Source organism: Simochromis diagramma, unplaced genomic scaffold (genome assembly GCF_900408965.1).
Source record: "Simochromis diagramma unplaced genomic scaffold, fSimDia1.1 OVJJ01000024.1, whole genome shotgun sequence".
In the NCBI taxonomy this organism is placed as follows: Eukaryota; Metazoa; Chordata; class Actinopteri; order Cichliformes; family Cichlidae; genus Simochromis; species Simochromis diagramma.
Window position 1 is genome coordinate 2259848 of NW_024387332.1, and position 22232 is coordinate 2282079.

General features: G+C 43.7%; 1 protein-coding gene across 3 annotated transcripts in view; it reads right to left on the minus strand.

Moving 5' to 3' along the window:
- Positions 1 to 2528: 2528 nt before the first annotated feature.
- Positions 2529 to 22232, minus strand: part of ulk2 (unc-51 like autophagy activating kinase 2) — a 35738-nt gene continuing 16034 nt past the window's right edge. For all 3 annotated transcript variants that reach the window (XM_040006474.1, XM_040006475.1, XM_040006476.1), the window contains 23 exons: positions 21176 to 21212; positions 19127 to 19300; positions 18703 to 18776; positions 18482 to 18583; positions 18337 to 18395; positions 17118 to 17200; positions 16448 to 16498; positions 16277 to 16365; positions 15759 to 15927; positions 14201 to 14258; positions 9848 to 9997; positions 8339 to 8484; positions 8172 to 8252; positions 7415 to 7677; positions 7160 to 7338; positions 6763 to 6872; positions 6489 to 6626; positions 6155 to 6396; positions 5871 to 6049; positions 5626 to 5744; positions 5381 to 5538; positions 5158 to 5293; positions 2529 to 4989 (listed from right to left, as the gene is read on the minus strand). In XM_040006474.1, coding sequence (XP_039862408.1) covers positions 4925 to 4989; positions 5158 to 5293; positions 5381 to 5538; positions 5626 to 5744; positions 5871 to 6049; positions 6155 to 6396; positions 6489 to 6626; positions 6763 to 6872; positions 7160 to 7338; positions 7415 to 7677; positions 8172 to 8252; positions 8339 to 8484; positions 9848 to 9997; positions 14201 to 14258; positions 15759 to 15927; positions 16277 to 16365; positions 16448 to 16498; positions 17118 to 17200; positions 18337 to 18395; positions 18482 to 18583; positions 18703 to 18776; positions 19127 to 19300; positions 21176 to 21212 — 2862 coding nt within the window. In that variant the 3' untranslated portion in view covers positions 2529 to 4924. The remainder of the gene's footprint in view (positions 4990 to 5157; positions 5294 to 5380; positions 5539 to 5625; positions 5745 to 5870; positions 6050 to 6154; positions 6397 to 6488; positions 6627 to 6762; positions 6873 to 7159; positions 7339 to 7414; positions 7678 to 8171; positions 8253 to 8338; positions 8485 to 9847; positions 9998 to 14200; positions 14259 to 15758; positions 15928 to 16276; positions 16366 to 16447; positions 16499 to 17117; positions 17201 to 18336; positions 18396 to 18481; positions 18584 to 18702; positions 18777 to 19126; positions 19301 to 21175; positions 21213 to 22232) is intronic.

Sequence of the window (22232 nt, forward strand, 5' to 3'; positions counted from 1 at the left end):
TGTTTTGTAATGTTTTATTTTATTTTTCAAAGAACAAAACAACTAATTAAACCATTTAAGTGAAAGTTTTGCTTAAAAAATAGAACACAAAAGATCTTGAATAAGTAGATGGCAGTAGTGCGGAAAGAAACGAGAACATAAGGAGCACCAGCTGCTCCTGAAACATGTCTGAGGTCTACTTTGGAGGATCCCACACTTCTCATGCCTGTCATTTGACGCCACTGTAGCCGCACAATCTTCCAGTTTAATGAGACTGAGGTCCTAAATGCAGCCTTACAATGAACATTGCCTAACAACACTTCAGAGAACTGCTCGTGGATGTCACTGCCACAGAAGGACTGGGCCTACATTGTACTGACTTCCTGTCCCACTCCACAGAGAAGGGATTGTCTTAATATTTGCACAACTTGTTCATAAATATTAACTCTTTACACCAAAGCATATTCTGTCCATGTGTTTATTTGCTATTGTGAAGGTTACATTGTTTCACTTTTCCAAGTTTTTTTGCGCCTTTTTTCACACTTACCATTGTTTCTTTGCCTCTATGGAAGTCAGGTGATTGGGAAGGGGGCCGCCCAGCTTTTCCTGACCTTTGTGGTTGGTATGGTCATTTCATATCTAACCTGATCAGGTTAAACCAAGAGGCAGGGTGTTTTTTCCATAGGAATGTTTTATTCTGTTTGTTTTTCGGGTTGTGGAAAAATTTCACAGGAGTATTTGTCCCAGAGGGCGACATTTAGCTGTGCAAATGAGCGAGTCATGGGATTAGTGAGTTTTTATAGGATTTTCAGGTACTCATGTGGATTTCTAAATTTGCTGGCTTAAACTATCATTACTGCCTAGACCACATGTGTCGAACTCCAGGCCTCGGGGGCCGGTGTCCTGCAGGTTTTAGATGTGTCCTTAATCCATCACAGCTGATTTAAATGGCTAAATGACCTCCTCAGCATGTCTTGAAGTTCTCCAGATTCCTGGTAATGAACTAATCATTTGATTCAGGTGTGTTGACCCAGCGTGAGATCTAAAACCTGCAGGACACCGGCCCTCGAGGCCTGGAGTTCGACACCCCTGGCCTAGACTTAATGTGAACTGACAGCCCTCTATGTTACACAGTCATAGGTTGGTTCAGAGGAGGATGAGCGGTGTTGTCTAGAGCAGGGGTGTCCAACTCCAGGCTTCAAGGGCTCGTGTCTTTGATTCAACACAGCTGATTTAAATGACCTCCTCAACATGTGTTGAAGTTCTCCAGATGCCTGGTAATGAACTAATCATGTGATTCAGGTGTGTTGACCCAGGGTGAGATCTAAAACCCGCAGGACACCGGCCCTCGTGGCCTGGAATTGCCCCCCCTGATACATACTGATGACAAATTGAACCAAAAATGTCATACTTAGATTCATGAGACCTACTGCCACTGATTCTCATTAACCAGTTCCCTTTCTTAAGAATGGCTCCTTCACAATCACCCTGTACCTGAGACCATTTCTGATTATGCTTCAGTGAACACTAGAGGGCTCAACTGAAGGGCCGGGTGCATCTCTGTGTCAGGTCTTTGCAGGATTTTTTCCACCCTATTTCTTAATGGCATGACTTTCAGGTATTGATTGCCTGCTCTGTTTATAGTGGATGTGTCGGTTCCTCTTTTGTCCTCCACTTGTCCAATTTTGTCAAATGTTTTAAGGACACTGCACACAGTGTCAAAATATGGCAGGATTTCATCTAATAGCTCATTGGTGCAGACTTGGCACCTATAACACACCCATTTCTGTAATATATCTATATCATGGCTAAAGCATTTGATGGATGCAAACTGCATTTCGTTGCCTTGTACTTGTGACATGTGCAATGACAATAAAGTTGAATTCTATTCTGTTATCCGAGTTGTCTGTTATGTGTCGACTGCACCAGTTTCTCCCTTGAGTCAGGTGTCTTGGGTCATGGGTCAGGGCTTTAACATTCCTCTAAAAATGGTGAAAAACTTCCAAAGGAAGTCAGAACACCTGGAGAACTATTGTTCAAAACCACTTTTTAAAAAATAGCAAGAAAGTCTTTGGAAATCAACAAAAGTTTTGAACAACTCCTGAAGATGATGTAGTGACAGAAGTTCAAGTTACAGGCAGGAAAAAGCTTTTAAAACTTGAATTTGGGTCCAAATTAGTTTTTGATTTGTAAAAATCAGATTTGAAGAGATTCTAAGGAGAAATTTATTTACGCATCATAATAGCTTCACAAGTAAATTTCTGGTTCCAAGGACAGCAAATGTTAATTAATCACTTAAAACGATGTAAATTAAATGACTGAATTTAGATCGAAAAGTCACATTTGTAAATTCAGTTGCACAGTAGTCCAAGTAATATGTCATTTGTTAGTTCGAGCCGTTATATTTTTAAGGATTAATCTGAGAGATTGTTACGTTGCAGTCTTTGCGATTTAGGAAACTGATTTCTCTTGTTAAAAACAGAAATGACAGAAATAAAATTGTACATTTAAAATCAGAACTAAGATTAAAGACAGCGCAGTGACACAGGTTCACTTTTCCTTCTTTTTAATAACAAAAACTGCATTTCAGTTCCATAAAGAACAAAGAGAGACCCCCCCAGTGACAGACGAGTATAATGTTAAACGTGGAAAAACTGGTGTTCATCATCAGGGTCTGATGGTGGGGGCTTCCAAAATGCATTGAATCAAGCTGGAGAGGCGCAGAACGACAGGATACATACATTCCACATCCTAGAGGTTGTACAGGGTAAAATGCAGACGTGGTACCCATGCTTTACCTAAAATATCTCAGTTTTACTCGTAGTTCAGAATGGTACAAAGTTTCAGGTGGCTCGCCTTATTTATCCCTCTTCACTCTTTATGCAGAAAAGGCTTTATGTGGCTCAGAGCGCCCATGACAGGGATGAGGGAAAACCGAAACCCAGACGTGTCTAGAAAAGAAAACGAGAACAGTACATCGGAGGAACAGTCCAGAGACCGCCGTTATACAAAGAATGTATTCACACCTGTACAGAGGAGTAGGCCTGTGTCTGCTTTCACAAGAAGGCACCTCCTTTCCATGCTGACTGGATACTACTGGCCTTAAAGCACACCTGGCAAGTGCACGTGTGTTTATATATGCTCGTACATACAGTACATACCCCGTGAGGACTTGACGGGGGGGCGGGACGATGTGGATTGTGACAAATCAAGTCTCACAAAATTAGGAGAATGAAATCTGAAGACATTACGCTCACTCAGGAGCGCTGAACAAACATGACCTCAACAATGAACAGTCCTGGTAAAAAGAGTTCTCTGGAAAGATTTGGAGCTGCCAGAAGTTTTATTGTAGTCTTTGGCACACTCCTGTTGTGCCCAAGTAGGGTCTCCTTATCAAACCCTTGGCAGACTTGAATACAAATGCATCTATCTACATATAAAGATTTGTGCTCTTTGACTGACAGGCAGGGCGTTTGATATCCACGCCCTCTCCCACTGCCATCCCACACACACTCACCCTCCTCTCAAAAAGAGGCTAAGGGAATAATCACATGCTCCACAATAAAATATATACAAGTCTGCAAACATGGAGTTTGTGTTTACTCAAAAAAAGCTACAGATTCTGACGAAGCATAAAAAGCTGTAGTTTGTTTTTAGTCTAAGGAAACATGTTATTAAGGTAACTTGTCAAGTAAATATGACCATTCAGTTTAAATCCATCGAGGTGTAAAGTGGACGACTGGCTGCTCAGCGAGGCAGTGGTGACAGAGTCTCTGATCCACTCAAGTTCTGGGTTTCTTTTGGATATCTGCCGCCACCACACATTAGCCTCCATCCCTCATGCTGTGAGTGGCATGATCCAAAGGTTTCAGCTTTCTATGCAAACGCTGACGTTTTGTATTTTAGCTATTAGTTTGAAAATCAGCCTGAATGTGTCACATGCAACATACAGTTAGTGTACCTGAAATCCAAAGATTTAGTGTAACACTTCCAGAAGGTTGGGAACAATCACAGACTGAACAAAGACATTTGTAGAAGCTGCAGGAACCGAATATTCCTACGCACCAAGCCACTCTAAGCAGAGGAAATTCCCATGCCAGAATCAGGATGACTCCCAGTGACATCACCAGGGAATCTCGGAGAAAGCTCCAATCTGTGTCACACTACACAGACTGAGCTGCACTCAGATAAATAGATCATGATTAAAGCTGTGGCTTTACAGCAGCTTGATGATCATCCCACACACAGCAGGTCGATTTTGAGGCTCGGAGCAGAAGTGATCACATTTCCACCTTCCTCCTCCTCTCAACGGTAAAGTGCATGAGCTAAAAATACAAGAAACATAAAAACAAAGCAATCACAAATTAGATGTTCCTCCCCCCCAGACACAGAGCTCTCCAGCTGTCTGTAACAGTTTAATGTTAAAGTCCACAGAGTTAGATCTGTTACAGCGAACAACAACACGCTCCTTCCACTCCAATACTTGAGGTTTTCAGGGAGAATCCATGTGCATGTGAACCAATAAATAACAAAACGAACTTCTGAGTAAATAACTGACACTGACAGGATTTGAAAAGATGAGCCACTTCTTATGGAGCTCGAGTCTGTCGAGGTCCCATGAGTCCTCTTTGTTCTGGTAGAAACGAATCCCCAATGTTTCCGTCTGATGGCGGTCGACCATCGTGACATAAAAAAGTGCACCTGAAAGGGCAAGTTCACCTACAGCCAGGTTCAGCGTCTTGTTTCCGGATCTGCCATCATCTTTGGTTGTAGATTTATGCGGTCACTCTGCGATGCAGCTGGTAAAATGAAGTCATGATAAACAGAGATGAAACCTAGCCGATGAAAGGTGCTTGAACTGCTACACAAGGAATGAGGGCTTTGTGGGAACGGTAATCAACAGTCTTAGGACGTGGTCCCTCTGTCTATGATTTCACCAGCTCTTCTACTCGTACAGTGTGACAGTACAGTAGCACAGAGCTGAGATCCTGCGGTCCACACTGGCCTTGTCTGCAGGGAACAGATACAAAACAGGAACTCGTTAATAGAAGTCATTAGATAAACGTGGAATGCACAGGAAATGCTGCAATGTCTCATGAATCACAGCGCGATCCTGAACGCGTCTGAGTAAAACATCCCCCCAAGTTCAACTGCTTAAGACGGTGAGCTCGTGCTTACATTTCATCACGTTTTCGATGTCTGTGGGGTCTTGGAGGATCTTGGACAGGCCGTCCAGGAGCATGGAGGCCTTGCTGTAGCGATAGGCTATGTCCTCCGTCTGCTTGAACATCTCATCGAGAGCTGCTGACTGAACCTGGAGCACGCACACGATCGCATTAGCCTCACCAGCACCAAGTCTATCTGTACAATAGGTTTGTCACTGCATACACATGAGACCCACCAGCTCCACTGCGTGATTGTAGATGAGCTTCTCTGCGGTGACGCTGTTGATTTCGTCCACAAAGCGCTGCTTATCAGAGAAGAAGTGGTTGAGTTTGTCGGTCAGCTGCCTGCACAGGGAGATGCAGCTTTTGTAGCGCTCATTCAGACTCTTGACCACTGAGAGGATAAAGGGAGAGCCTTTATTAAACTAATAAAGATAAAATACAAAGGAAAAAGGCAGCGAGGAAGCCGAAACGTCCTTACCCTGTTTGACGGCAGTGGAAGGGTTGAGCTTGGCAGATTTAATCTGAGCTTTGGCCAGATGGAGCGAGGAAGCAAGGAGCTGAGCTGCCTTCATGTAAAGCACCAACTGCTCCACCTGCCTGTAGGGGGCAGCACAACCACAGCTCGTAAGACAAATGGGAAGTGTTTACAAACAAAGGGCCCTATGATTACATGATATTAAAAACTATATTACTTAAAAATCAGAGCAGACTTAAGTTTCTTACCCCCACTCTTTGCTCAGCTGGCTGATCTGGTCCACAACCACGCTGTCCTGGGGAGGGTAGAGGGATGCAGCCGAGATGCCGAGCTCTGTCCCCCCGGCTCGAAGCGCCGCCATCTCCAGGATGCAGTCGGTAAATGAAAGCATCATCCGCAGGTGCATCAGGGTGTCTGTGTGCTCACGCTAGGGCACGGAAAGAAAGATTGCAATGAAATGTTGAAGAGGAGAAGAGACACTGCATGAAAAGAATCAACCACTTCTTGTAAGGCACCAATCCCTACTTCTCACCTCCATCAGAGTCTCCTCAGGAAGTTCTGGGGCTTCAAAGGTGATGAACCCCTCTAGGCTGGGAGGAGAGGTCCCATACGGGACGTACCGCAGGCTGCTGGGTGCCCCCTCTGCCCCAGGGGCCAGCTGCCCACCTCCGTAACCTCCTGGAGGAGACGAGCCTATGGCCATGCCCGGAGGAGAGCCGACATAAACCCGACCACTGACTGAGCACAGAGAGCCTGCTGAACTGTTGGAGCCCACTGAGGGGACAGAGAGGAGAGAGCATGGCAGAAATATTTTAAGCTTTCCTCCTAAAGCTCAGCTCTGCAAGAAGGTGGCGGGTTTCCCTCACCTGAAGTGGTGCGTGATCGGGTGCCCAGGTGGCTGCAGGTTGGAGGAGTGCTGCTCTTGGGTGGTGAACCCACAGTGAAAAGGACCGTACGAGGACTCGCTGACCCACCGTGAGCGAGCGTGCTCGGACCTGCGGGGGCTTTGGGCAGGAGGAAATGTGCTCGTTATTTCTGTCGTTCAGTGAACCGTTTATTTGTAAACGATGTTCTCACGGCTTAAACTGGACACAATGTTGCTAATTTCACACATGCAGAGTATCTGCTCAGTGCTCATACCTGTGTCCATGGGCCGCTCAGTATTCAGGCTGTCACTGCTGCCCTGATAGGGCTGCCCACCCAGAGTGATTCTGATTGGATGGTCAGACAGACGACCTGTACTGACAGACCTGTAAGGAAAGTGCAGATGATGTCAGCAGAGGTGCACAGCATCATCCTTTCACAGTTAAAACACTCTTAACATCTTTCATGTAAAAAGGAAATCAATCAGATTTCCGGGAAGTCTGAAGCCAGGTGAAAGATTATCACTGCATAAATACACCAACTGATCAGCTGTTTTTTATTTATTTATGACGAATCTCACAGTCCATGTTGTAAGTGACTGCACTGGACTGTCCATATGTGCATTTATCAGATTTAACAGCTCCAATGGAAGCAGATTTGGGTGCTTCTATACCTGCCAAATGTCCGGCTGCCCTCAGGAGCAGCTGGTCGCCCGGCGAGGAAGGGGTTGCTGTGGTGTCCGCAAACATCGTGTGCGTCAGCCAGCATCCTTGTGGGTTGGGGGCTGTCTGCCAGCGCCATCAAGTTACAGGAGGCTTGTGTTTTGGGGATCTTAAATGGTGCTGAAATGGTCTGAAAAAGAGACAAAAAAGTGAAGTAACCTAAATTTAACAGCTAAAAGCATACTTCTTCACTGAAGGGCACTCACTTTAGTTGGGGAGCCAATGATTGTGGGCAGTGGGGACTTTTGAAGCCAGTCAGACGTGCGAGGGGAGGAGCCCAGCAGCTTGGTGGGGGAAGAACCAAGGTTGGCGGGACGGCCAAGCTGCGGGGAGTGACTGCAGGAGGAGGAAGGCTGCACAGGGTCAGACAGCTGCTTGTGGAGCTTCTGCCTGGTCTGGTAGACCTCAGTAAGAATGGGGGCGCTCTGAAGCCGAGCCCCCAGGAGCTGAGAGGATGGGATGGGGGAACCTAAAGACACAGTGGATTAGAACCAATGCCAGTTAGTAATCATCCATGGCTTAGCATCAAGTCTACCATTTTCCCTACAACCTTCCACAGAGTGTGTGTGCTGCTCATTTGTGTGCCTCTTCACACAGGGGACAAAGCACTAAAATCTGATTCATCATTTAGGACAGTGAGCCTCCTTCCTGGTCACCATGACAGCAAACCTCTTGACACAAACAGTGAACAAGGCGTAAGACATGTGCGGAGCCAGAGACTCTGAAAATGGCCTGGAGTCATGGTGACTCATGCACTTTCCAAAAATTAAGTCATGTCACTAGCAAGAGAATCAGAACTCAGAACAGCAGTTGTTGTCAATTCTGCTTCTTTTAAATGTCAAACACATCGTTGTTGGGAAGGGTTGTATACTGTGAATCTCCTTTTTCATTACAACTGTACCCACAGCACCTGAAACTGAAGGGAACAGGACAATACAGAGTGAGATAGCCCTGTGAACGTACCTCCTGAAGAACTGCGGCTGCGGGGTTCCTGGTTCTGTAGGTGACAGCAGCAGTGACCCAGCTGCTCAGGGATGGTGCCCACTGCACACAGAAAGAGTTTAGATTTGTCAGGAGACTCGAGAGATGTTCCCTTCATGTCTGGGAGGTGTCATTAAACGTAAGCTTACCGAGAGGTGAGGGCGAGTAGGGCCGGGAGCTTCCAGTGGAGAGGCGGCGGCCCACAGTCTGAGGGACGTCTGCGGAGCTCGGAGACCCCGAGCCCACCTTGGGAAAACCCATTGGACTGGTGTTAGATCGCCTCACTGTGCCAGATCTGAAAAACACAAGCATGAATCTTTAATTATACAAAACAGACATGAAGTAACAGTCTAAGCCAGTCTTCCTTTGGCTCATTTCATCTTGTGGCAGTTTGCAAACATTTGTTTGGCTGCTGAGACGACTCACGACAGCTGAAAGTTCGCAGTTTTCAGTCCGATACTAAACTGTGTAGTCTACTCAGTCGTCTAAACATGAATATCACCATCATCAGCTCGTTACACATTCATGGTGCTTCGTGTGATGACACAGATACCCCACATCATCATATCTGTCAAATGTGGGTAATATGTTTTGGTGGTACAGCTGTATGTTCCTCGCTGCACTTATGAAACCACGAAGGCAGGACGAATGTCTGCAGGGCTGAAAGAAATTGTGATTCCATGCAATGCAACTGGTAAACTGCAAAACATAAAACACAGAATGTTTTTTAAAATTAAATTAATATCTTTTAAATTTGCACAGTCGTTTTTTTGGAAAAACAATTGACACGATTCTCATCCTTGTATTAAAAGAATCTTTGTGGTGATTCTTTATCACACGTGTTAATCATGCACGTTAAAGTGAAACATTACAGTTTGACTGTCCTGTGGTTAAAACATAAACGAATACCTGAAATTCACCTGCATACGTTGTTCACGTAAATTGTGCTAAGAAAACTGAAAAAGCATCAACCTTTCATCAGCTGCCTCCTCACCTAATATTAGCATTTGTGTGCACTGTTCTGCTGCTAATACAGAGGAAAATGAATCCACAGATGAGGAGGAATGTAACTAATGTTGCTCCTGCAGTGAGAACAATAACACTAACCATCTGACTCTGAGCTGAAAGTAGAACCGTGACTGAAGATTTGAATTTGTCTCTGACACTTTGTTCAGCATTACAGGAGGAATTTCACTGGCAAAGTAAGTAAACCACCAGACGAACGAAATTCTACAGAGAAGCTAACATAATAAACTTCTAATAACAGAGCCATTAGCAATGCCACAGTGAGTAGCTCCACATATTTGATTTGGCAGATTTTTACGCGGGATGCCCTTCCTGACATAACCCCAGAGGGATCTGTGTCTCCTCCCAGGATCCGATCGAGGACCTTCCCCTTGTTAGGCGAATATGTAAACCACTACACTATCATGTAACTAGTTTCCCTGAGAAACAACGTGCCATCCCTTCTCTTCTGTCTTCACGTGAAACTGTCAACAAACCCCTCAGTAAGGCCATAAACTCAAGCAGGCAGTTGACTGATGTAATTTCAGTGAAACCTTATGGCTGATGAAATAGTTGTGGTGAGTTAAGCATTCCTCTGCAGTTCATCATTGCCACTCGATAAGTTGACTGAGCAATCCCAGCAGAGTCCTTACCTGGGGGAGCTGTAGAGTGTGGTGTTCGGGCTGCTGGACAGATTCTGCTTGATGCGCTGGTAGTTGCGAACCTGCGTAGGAACTGGAATGGGGGTGGTCTCAGCCCGCGGGGACACCATAGGCGTCTGTCCTGGGGTGGGCTGTGGCTGCCTGGAGGGGACGAAGTGAGAAAGGAGCGTCGTTAGCCAATGTGTTTGAAGTTGCTGCTGCTTGCTTGTTTGCGTGAAGTTGTCTGGAGTTTCAATTGTCATGGTAAGTCCAAAAGTTACAGCTTGTGAACTTCCACAGCCCTGAGGTCTTTGTTTACGCTCAGATGGAGGCAGGTTGGGGAAGTTCAGTTTTAGCCCAGCCTCTCAGGGACAGAGGCTTCCATGTAAACACAGGCAAGACCAATCAGCTTCAGACTTCACTCTGCTTGGGGCAGGACTACATGTAGGGGCAGCCAATAAGCACGCATGAGGGCGGTCCTCTGCTGTACAGACACGGGAGGGGAAGTGCATTTACATTCTTTTATCATTCCAGAGGAGACAAAATGTTCTGAGCGTAACGTAATGACACCTAAACAGGGCCTTTAAGAACATATAGGATTTTTTTTTAATGTTATTTTTAAAAGGTGACACGAGTTAGAAACCCGTTATGTAATAATGAAAGCCTGGGAGGGTCCATAAGGGAGGGAGGGAGGAGGACACGTGAGGCTGGACTAGTCCAGACAAAGAACCAGAGAGCAGCTGCTTTGTGGCATATCTGCAGTTCTGAGAAATAAACACTAGCACGTGCTGCACCACTAGCATGTGAGGTAATGAGCCTTGTTGAAGCGATCCATTTTCTCTAAGCTGCTAAAAGCTTTACTGAGCCCGGCCATTGTTAATATGGAGAAAGGTGTTGTGTGCTGCTGTTATTGGCTTTAAAAAGGAGAAAGAACATTTGGTCAGTGAACAGCTGCTCTTCAAAAAGAGCCAAGAGTAGAAAGAGAGCGAGGCTGTATCTTCAAACTCAGCTGCGTCTCCGACGACCTGGTTTTTAAACCATGTCAGCATCTAAAAAGTGTCCTCATTCATCACCTTCACTTGCTTTGTCTCCTATTCTCTTGCTTTATTTGTTTTTTTACAGTAACAATATCTCTACACGCTCCTCTCGCTACCCACAGGGTCCACACTCCCTTCCTGTGCCACCTTTCATCCTTTCTCTGGACTCCAATTCAGGACAAAGAAAACAGGATAAACAAGGCTTTGGTTTTGGAGAGTGTGTCTGCTGTTTCCAAATTGCTAGGGACAACTACTGCAATGAAATGAAAATTGGTTCTTCCTGTGTGTCAATGATTAACTCATTTATGTAAGCACTGAAGACTTATTGTTAAGGGGAAAAACAAAACCATGAGAACAGTAGAGGGAGGGAGTAAAGCTGGCAGCAGAGGGTGTTAGAGGGGCACAGCACAGAATAGACACACATAGGAAGCTGAAATGGAGCAAGTGTGAGCAAAACGGGAACAGAGAGTAGTGAGGACCGTTGGCTTGGAGCTGGTTACACATGAAAAACAGGAAAGTAGGGAGACGAAGTGCAAAGCATTGGGGGAAGGACAGGGGCACGAGAAAGTAGTCACAGAGAGCAAACAAATGTATGCAAAATACTACACAAGGTAGTATTTAACTCTCATATTAACCTTTAGCTTGACTTTTGGGTCTGTATTCAATCAAAATACTTACGGGTTTTACCATCTATCTATCCTGCTGAGTTTGAAGTTGTCTGCATTAACAGTGTTAGGCTAAAATTTGTGCTCCATTTACCAGGGTTTCTCCCCAGGGTGGCTGCTGCTTGCACCACTCTGCATGCAGGGGGAGGGGCATACACACACACTGGTGCTCAGCTGTCTGTAGGGTCAAATGGTGATTACAGACAACCTGAGATGCCACGGCTGTAGTAGCTGTTCACGTTAAACGTTCAAGCCTGCCTGATGGCTGCATTGCATCGCAAAGTCTGTGTGAATGAGTCCATGCAGTCACAAAACCACCGGCAGAGATGTGCACACCTGCAGAATGCAGAAACTGTGCGTAAGAGGCTCGGAAAAGCATTCGTGTCAGCATCGCTCAGAAGACAAACAAGTGCTGCTCGCCTGGGGTGTTTTCCCAGACAGCGTTAGGGGTACGCTGCATGCCTGCCGCAGTAATCAGGTCTAACATGGGCAGTGAAACTGAACTCAGCTTTCTATAAGATTGAGTTCACCAAACATTCTTGATGACTAGTTGCAAACAGCTAACTGATGATTTGTTAGAACATCTGTTACAAACATGGTTTATTTGAAGAGTTTCAGTCAGTTTTCAGCACAGAAACAGCGTGAAGGTTACAAATGATCTGGCCTCTGACTGCGCACTCATGTCTGTGCTCGTCCTGCTAGCCCTCAGTGCAGCTTATGATTTGGGGACCATAAATTTTGATTACAGAGATTGGAGCACGCCACAGAGATTTATAGGTACTTATAGGTACTGCACTCCAATGGTTTGAATTCTACCTAATAGACTCCAATTTGTTCATGTAAATGGGGAGTCGTGATCCATGCTACACATGCTTTGCTTGGGCAGTATCATCAAAAACTAGTATTTATTAGTTCTAGGCTGGACAAGTCAGTCATTATTTATCAGGCTGTCCTAAAATCTCCTTGAGAGTACAGGACAGAACTGGACAGGGACTAGAAAGACAGAGCATATCCCCCATACTGGCTTCTCTTCTCTGCCTCCCTGTTAAACGCAGAATCAGATTCAAGATCAATTTAAGAGTATTTTAAAGTAGAATGGGAGGCAGAGCCTTTAGCTTTCAGGCCCATCTTCTGTGAAACCAGCTCCCAGTTTGGATTTGGTAGACAGACACCGTCTCTGCTTTTAAGATCAGGCTTCAAACTTCCCTTTTGGATAAAGCATATAGTTAAGACTGGATCAGGTGACCCTGAACCCTAATCCCAATAATGCCTTGAGGCACCTGTTGTTGTGATTTGACGCTATATAAATGCAATTAAATTAATAAGGAACTTAATCAAACTAAACTGAATTAATGAATCAGTGTGGGGTTGTGTGCAATTTAATACAACATCACAGGTATCACAGGTAGGACAAGGAAGTCTGAATGTATTTCAATATGGACTATCACATTACTGCAGTAAGAAAAACACCAGCTTATCAAAGGGAATAAACTTAGGAAGCATATGGAAGGCCAAAAGGAGATGAAAGCCGTGTCAACGGCAGTGTGAGAGTGTGTTTGTGTACAGTACTTACTATAATAAGACCAATATTTATTCCATAAACTGTGTTTGCGTGTGTTAAAAAAAAATGCAAGAGAGGTTTGGGGACTCTTATTCGAATACACACAGTCCTCTCTGTAGGTCTGGTGCTGTTTTTAGCACAGCACCACCATGTTGTCTGGCTCGGTATCTTCTTTGTAACCGATTAATCACGAAGAGCTGGTAGTGGGCAGGAGCATTCAGTCAAGATAAATAAATCGGCACCATTTAGGGGTTACCCAGGATAAAGCTGGAAGCAGGCTGTTTGTCAAGTGCTCACAGAAATAGTGATACAAAGAAACAAAGTAAGCCCTGCTGACACAAAAATAGATCATATTAAAATGGATAATATGAGCATTCAAACATGTCTTTGTGTGAAACAGTCTGACTCATCGTGACACACTCCTATTGTCCTGAAAATATCCAATTCACAGCCCACAAACGGTGCCTGGTGGCTTAGTGACGCTGGGCTGCATTCAAAGCATCTCCAACATCCAGTGAGGTAACAGCCTTTTTTATGAATCACACTTAACTGTTGTTAAACAAAACAAATAATTACTGAAAAAAACAGATGTGGCGTGTCAGCCCTACCACAGCTATGTCTGGAAAACCTCCATTCACCTCAATGTGGCCAACTCTAACCCAGCTCATCTTTTACATGCCACCTGCAGTCAACAGGGGTTTAACATTATAGGGCACAGAATTCTGGTAGCAGCAAACCACCTGTCATCTAAATGTGGAGCAAGCACACAAACAGCAATGGGTAGTGAAAGTCAAAGCTGAGTGTGAGTCTGCTGTGGCTGCTCTTTGGTGGCTCATTACTCTCTGCAGTACTTCAAATTGATCCACTGTTTGGTCCAAGTCTCTCTCTGCAGACACACTTTGCTAGTTCTGCTCTTCGGGCTATGTGCATACAGCAACACACGACAAGTGCCAAACTTGCTGACAGAAGCAGAAGTCGTTTATGGTAAACTTTCAGTTCTCTCTTTAGAACTGCATTTTCTTTTTCGGCTGATAATTATTTTGGTAAGGTCAGAAAATTCAACCTAACTTAAGCAGAATGTGTTGCACAGCCTCGTACTCACCCTCCACACATGAGAAACTCGCTGGATGCCCGACGACCCGGTCCCATTGGTTGGTCATCTGAGGATGAGGAAAAAAGGAAAGAAAACAATCATTAACACACACACACACACAATGTCTGTGAAGGTTCTCAGTCATCCAGGTCATCGTAGTCTAGGAGAAGCTTCTTCAGTTAAAGAAGGATGAGAGGTGAAACGCCTTCAAGCAACTTTAAGAAGTCCAGACGCTTTTGTTTCCAAGCTCCTTAGACTAAACACACAATGTTGTTGTACAGCAGTTACAAACAGAGGTGAGCAGTCTCTCGGTTTTCTGATGAAGAGTTGAGACATTTTTAACCAAACAGAACCAGTCTAATAAAAGTCCAGTGAGCTCTGATAAATTACTGACCGTTACATCCTAATGGGGTTTTTAAACGACTCGAGGGTTTGAGTAAACGGAACATTTAACACATTATTCTTTGGACAATTCTAACTCACACTATTACTGTCTGAAATGTAAAATGTTGTAGATTTACGAGTAGTCTTAGGAATAGTTTCTTTTTTCTATTAACAAAAAACCCCAAAACAAAACAAAACAAAATCTTAAGGAAATATCAGGTGTGCTGGAGTTTGGTTTACACCAGAGTTGCACTGTAGACAACATGGTGAGGCATGCTGGTGCTACAGCTGTCATTACTCTAGCATAGGTTAGCAATTCCCATAAAAGCTGTGATTTGGTCAGCTGTTATATTGAGATCACACGTGAAGCACATTACTCACACTGGTGTAGTTGCTGGAGTCTTGGAGCATTTTATACTCTACAATTAACTAATGGGAGAACCACTTCTGTCTACAATATAACAAGTGGTCTATGTCAGGCACCTTCAATTAATGAGTACATACTTCTGATACACAGTAAATAAAGACTGAGTTCAGTTTGCATGTGTTACAGCCTGGCAGTCCCTCCAGCTGATACCATGAAGTCACCACATGGTCTGCACACAGATCCATGGATATATGTATAGATTCCTTTAAAATTACAGATAATGGAATGGTGCTGAAGTTATGTCTTTGATGTTAAATTATCATTTATCGTCGAATTAACTGATAATGTAGCTCAGGCTGAAATAGGCAGTTTGCAGTACTATGGCAAAGTTTACAGTGATGGACTCTGGTGCACTGCTAGGTTAGGTCCTGGGTAGACACACAGATATTATAAAAGAGACATAGCACTGAAAGTACTGAACTTTATGGGAGCAGCAAAGTAAAGTAAAAATCAAGCACAAATATAACTTTCCTGGAAAAAAGCTAAAGCTTACATTATTTTGGGGGCCATTTTTAGGCAGTTTATTATTATTTTATTATTTATTATTTTATTAAACATTTGGTACATGATGTTTTTATGTTCCAATCACCATTAAAAGTCATTTTAGATAATGCATCATAAAATGTGAGTCATTAATTTAAGCAGGTCTTTAGTTCTACCTCAGTACTAGTGGTTGAAAAGAAGACATGACGGCTAATATAATGAAGACATTAAGATGCAAGTTAGGTGTAAATATAGACAGGTGTTGGCACTTACAGCTGTCAGCAGAGATGTGGGGCACCAGGACAAAGTCGTCCGTGTCACAAGAAGAGTTCTTACTGCTGGTGCTTCCTGCAGACTCTTTGGACAGCTGCAGGAAGTTGGGCGGACCGAGTGGAGGGGATGACAGACCATCCTCTGCTAGAGTCTGCATGTCTGGCAGAGACTGTTCACATGCAGAGAGAGTATGGGAGAGGAGGGAGGGGGGGGGAGTATAAATTGTAGTGAGGCTCCTGACTGATCCCATTAAGTCTTCCAAGCAGGGCAGCGCTGACTGTCAAACTAATCTCGTTACATTGTTACAGAGAACACTGCTGAGAAGTCTCTCCTTTCCTCCTGCTGCAGTGACATGAAGAGATTGCTATAACTAGCGGAAGATGTAACCGCAGCAGCACTCACACTAGCAGTATTCAAAGGCAGCACACACGAGGACCTAAAAATAAGGCTGAAGTGTTTTTACACAGGATCTGTGCATTTCCCAGACAAATCCATGTGATACATGTGATCAAACTCACAGGAGGAGAGCTGTAGCGGATACATGGGGAGCTGCCACAGGAGCTGTCTGTCACAGGATTGGAGGTGATGGGCACAGGAACTGGACACGCTGAGGGGGGAAACTCACCATTAATCATGGTTTCAAGTTGATGAGGCGTGGATGTGCTGTAGAATCTGACCTTTGTGCTTACATTTTTTAATGGTGGATGACGACTCCAAGAAAGGGTGGCTGAAAAATGTGTCTGAGAGAGAGATGGATAGGTAAGTGAGAAACAGCACGATATACCCCATCTAAACCTGTTCAGAGTTTTTCTTACTCTTCCCCTCCTGCTGCATCAGAACCAGCCGACTCACACAGATTCATTTTCATTCTTAAAGTTGCTGTCAAAGCTCAGAGTCAAGTGCTCAAGTTTTCATTTTTACAAACACTGAAATCCCAATTAGGATGTTAGTTTTTTCCCAGTCGTTACTCGTCAATATGTTTTATTTATTTATCTAGATTCTCCATCTTTCTAACTTTGAATCTGTGGACAGTCGTGCAGCTGTCGTACTGTCAGCCAGTGGTCCAAGGAAAAGCTGTGATTGGCTGTCAGGTGTTGAAATCATTTTCTTAAGTTTTGCCTTGTATTAGTGGAACATTTTCAATCTTGGTTTATCCTGTTCATTTAATCGTAGGAAACCAAAAATCGTGATTTGTATTGAAATTCAACTGACTTTGTAGCCCTGGTAAACAGTGGAATAAAGTGTCTCACTGTGCACAGTATCCTTATTTAAACCCTACACAGTTTAACACACTTTATACTGAAATTAGAGGAAAAGTATGGAAAGCACCACTACTGAAAGACTGATGTCAGTACGTACCAAAGTCCATTCTGTCCTTCTGATTCCTCTGCAGCAGCCCAAGCAAAAGATCGCTCAGCTGTGGGGACGTCTCCCTCGGGATGCTGGGTAGTAAGAGTATGGAAACATCAACACTTTGTTTCTCTCAGGGTGCATATCAGCTGTGCAGTGCATTCTGAGGCACGTCAGACAATGCAATGGGTGCACTGTAGCTTATAGTATTGTTACTGTTAATCACGTACGTATTACATAGTCAGTACTGCTAGTCTGCCAGTTTGGATACAGCTTGACAGACCATTTGAAAACTGACCTGCAGGTAGCACTAAGTAACTGAAGTCACAACTTCTACTCCTCCACGGCTCCGTCATTCGTTATGGAGCTCTGGCTCTCTCCCACAGCTTGTGTTTTTGCCCTCTTCCTCCTCTCAGACAGACCCTCCCTGAGCCTGGTGCTGACACAGGTGTCTTCCTTTTAAAAGGGAGTTTTTCCCTCCCATTGTCACCAAAGTGCTTGCTCATAGGGGGCCATATGATTGTTGGGGTTTCCTCTGTATTATTGTAGGGTCTATACCTTACAATATAAAGCACGTTGAGGCACCCGTGGGTGTGATTTAGTGTTATATAACTGAAACTAAATTGAATATACACCTTAATTTAAAACTGAATTAGTTCTTTTCAGCCTATGCTGCTATTCAAAGCATACAAGTAGTTCAAATATGTCAGAATTGGGGGTGTAACACCTGACAGAACACCACCTTCATGCCCCAAACCATGTCCTGGATGAAACAACAGACGCCTCGGCACCAAAGCTGTGCCTTCAAAGCCGACTTGAATTCTTTCCTACCACTCAAAGCCAGTCTCAGCTTCTTCCTCAGCTCTGTGCAGCATCCTTTAATCCTTTCCTCTGCCTTCACTCGCTTCCTTTTCTTCATGTTGTTCACCTGTGTCCTCCTCTCTTATGTTACCCTATGGTCTTCCCTTTTCTTAAATCACATGTTCAGCACAATCCACAGCAACAGCAAATAACACCATACCTACACAGTTTCTGTTCCTAAAAACTATACTGTATAGTCCCATTTTCAACTAGACAGGTATAAGCCACCAACTTCAAAACATAATCTTCATGTATTATGTGTCACTTGTATCCTGTTAAATCTATTGATCTATTTGAAAGAAACAGACTGATTGCACATATTTATTATGCATCTCGTGTCTGAGGCTACGGTGTGAAGGTGACTTACATGGGTTGCAGATTCTTGTTCTTCTCATAAAACATCCGTAGGTCTTGGGGACTGTTGGCCTGAAAATATAAGTTGAGAAATAAGACGCACAGTCACGAACACCAACAGGTCCACGCGTTATTGGTTTTTTGTGCACACTGTTAACCTGGAATGGTGGCTTTCCAACCAGACACTGGTAGATAACCGTCCCTATGCTCCACAGGTCAGCCTTGGCGTCATAGTTCTGGGACATGATGACTTCTGGGGCCTGAGAGAGAACAGGTCACGAGCCAAGAACCACAACACAGAGTTATATGTAACAAACCGAGCAGACAGATCTTTTTTAAAGCTGACACACAGAAAATATAGAGAATAAAACACACTGACCATGTACATGGGGGACCCACACAGTGTAGCTGCCATCATGTTGCTCTGGAGGTACCGTGCAAAGCCAAAGTCAGCTGTAGAACGGAGACATGAAGCACACGTGTTGTTATCACCAGTAACACAAACCACTATTGTTGGAACTGTGAAGAATGAATGGAGACGCCCTGCACTCCAAACAGAGCTCGTACTGTGGTGTATAACAACACAACACTGCTACTCATCATCATCATCATCATGGCTGCATTACTTTTATAAAAACTTTCTGAATTTATAACATATTGATTTAAACTTAACCTCTGGCCACTGTAAATGACACGAAGCGAAACAATGATAGGTGGGTACACGCTTTCAAAATGTAGTTATGAGAAAACCACGCTGCACGTAACTTAATAACTGATAGTAACTGACATTCTTCTTCCATTACCAATTTTGATGCGGATGCCACTGATGTTGGACTTCTTGCGACCCACGTATGACAGCAGGATGTTCTGTGGTTTCAGATCACGGTGAATAATGCCTTTGCTGTTGAGGATGCGCATGGCAGCAGCAATCTGCTGTAGAAAGACCCTCAGTGTATCCTCTCTCAGCGTCCCCTTAGCTTAAACAAAAAAGACCACAGTAGTCAGGATCCAGTTCAATTTTTTTCCTCAAGGAACATTTATGTAGCAACCATGCAAAAATGTTCATTAAGCTGCATCTATGTCAAATTCTCGCTTTGTTTTCAATTCAAAATTCTTTGAGTGCCATGTTTCGCTCATGTTCCTGCTAATGAAAAATGTTCATTACTGTTAAAACAAAGTCATAAAAACTCCCTTTCATGGCTTTTTGATTATTAGCACATTACATAAATAATCCTAAAATAAACTGAGGCAGTAAAGGTCCTACTCATTGTGTGACAAAGAGGATTCATCCCCCCTCTATCAATCCACTGTGGGCATAGATAATCTGCTCTCTGCCCAGCACAGCGGATCGACTTCTAACATGAAAAGTTGTGTAAACTGTAGAATAATTTACTAGAGATTATGCAATTTAAATGGCTGTTACCTACGCAGTGTTCACAGCAGCACTCCAATAATAAGAACACAATCACATAAGGTGCCCAGTGTAACGTAGCGCTCTGCCCACAAAGGTTTCAATTTCACAACCACTAGTGTTACTCAAGCAAGGCTCCTGGATCACCGATCCACAGAAGGGTCTGACCGTGACCCATGCTGCAAAAAGCACCACGCAGGCAGGTACGTCATGCAAAGGTACAGCGATAAGAACAGTTCCAGCAGCACAATCAGTGTTTTTATGGAACAGAGGTGTAAACACATGTTCTTATCTAATCAAGGTGCCGTCAACTCTGAGGATTTGATTCTAGAAGCTGACCTGGTTTTAACCCTGTGAAACTATTCACAGAAACAGTGTGTTGGACACCAACACCTACATCAAATAAGCCGAGGTCACAGTTTGCTTGTTTAAATAAACCTGTCCTGTCCGGGTGTCCGGGCTGAGTGTTTCAGCAAAGTTGTTCAGTAAGCCAACAACACTTTATCCTAAGTCAGGGGTGGGCAACTCCAGGCCTCGAGGGCCGGCGTCCTGCAGGTTTTAGATCTCACCCTGGGTCAACACACCTGAATCAAATGATTAGTTCATTACCAGGCCTCTGGAGAACTTCAGGACATGCTGAGGAGGTCATTTAGCCATTTAAATCAGCTGCGTTGGATCAAGGACACATCTAAAACCTGCAGGACACCGGCCCTCGAGGCCTGGAGTTCCACCCTCCCCGGTGTACACAGTGGTCTCAAACAACAGCCTTGATGTCATTGCAGATGTGATTTTTTTTAAGCCCAAAACTTTGAGATCAATTCTGAAGATGACTTCAGTATATGCATTTAAACCTTGTGACATTTTTACAATATTTCCATGTAATTCTTAAATCAATGTTTTGCTACACGAGTAAAACTTACTGTAAATATTCAACAGTAAAAAACAAAAGTTGAAACAGAATTATTTTGATTAATTGCTTATTTGACTATCATAGCAACAACACTGCTCGCTTTAACATTGTTTATTTTCAACATGGGTTTGAAAACAATCTGATTTTGCTTTCATTTATATTTCATACAGAGCCCAAGTTTTTGGTTGTGGTCACAGATCCAAGGCTGTTAGCTTAAAGTGTGTAACCTGCGTCATCCAAAATGCAAACACAAACATGAAACTTGACTATCTGGTTTTTCTCATGTGCAGCTTCAGATTCTTGTCAGGGTGGCACATCCTACTCTCATGACAATCCCCCACCCTCAACTTCACAACTGACCTGGTAAACTTCACACTTCCTTTATTAATCCTTGGATTTTTCTTTGCTTTACGAGCAGAAATGCTGATATGATACACCACTGCATGCACACATAATCACAATATCAACAGTTACATTAGCTACTTTGTTTTGATGAACAATAATAGGTGTGTGGGGCAGACAGATGCTTACCTTGCAGGTAGTCTGCAAGATCACCTCCGTTACAGTACTGTGTGTGCAAAGACAGACAAACACCATCAGCAACAATTACATTCAGTTTCAACAAGTTGATTGGCTCCTTATGCATATACATGTGCCTCGGCATGCTTTTATTTTAATCCTAGTCCAGATTACTGCAGATTTATTAATTAACCTGCTAAATGTCTTAAACGTTACCAGTGCTGACAAGTCCACTTGAGAGAAATGATTTCTCATGAGTGAAAAGAAGAAGGGGCAGATGAGACTGCAGCTGTGAGTTAAAGGAAAGGGCTATAATACTCTGTTATGAGAAAAGCTGAGAAAAAAACTGATCTAGGATCTGCTTCCATTTAATCTGTGAGCTCCAGGTACAGACGGTTGGTGATCAAAAAGCTTCCCTGCTCTGATCTGTAGTGGAGGGATGACACAATCCTTCGAAAAGCTGCATCTTGATGCTGTAACAGTGGAAGCCAACCCATAACGCATTTTAAAGCAATTGGCTTGCCTCCAGCAGAGGATAAACAGGGGCTGACTTTACATCATGTTCAGTGGAGCTTCACAGACTAACATTGTCCTGAAATACCCCACAGGGGTTTAGTTGACTTGACTCTCAAATCATCATAAGTGTAAACTCGATTGTGGGAAGATCCTGCGCTTCCAGAGGCTGTTTGTTTTCTGAATGGAAAGCTGGATTTCAACCAGAAAAGTCATCAGCCATTACTACTGGAAGAGAGAGATGGGCAACTTGGTTAACCATGACTATCTGTGACTAGATATCAGCTGAACAACATAAGGCAAGTATGGTTTTTAAACTTATTTAGTAGTTCTTATCTCCTTTTACTTTAATCCCAACAAAGTATACGATGTAATTAATGTAACGTAACAATTCCATAAACTGGCCAACCTAACAACTGAAGCCTGGGTCTAAAAACATCTAAAATATGCACTCAAACGCTTTAGTGTAACAACAACAAGCACCATGTGCTAATGAAGGTAAACATATCACAAACCAACTCTATAGAGAGACTTGCACTGGTGGACTTTGGTCAGT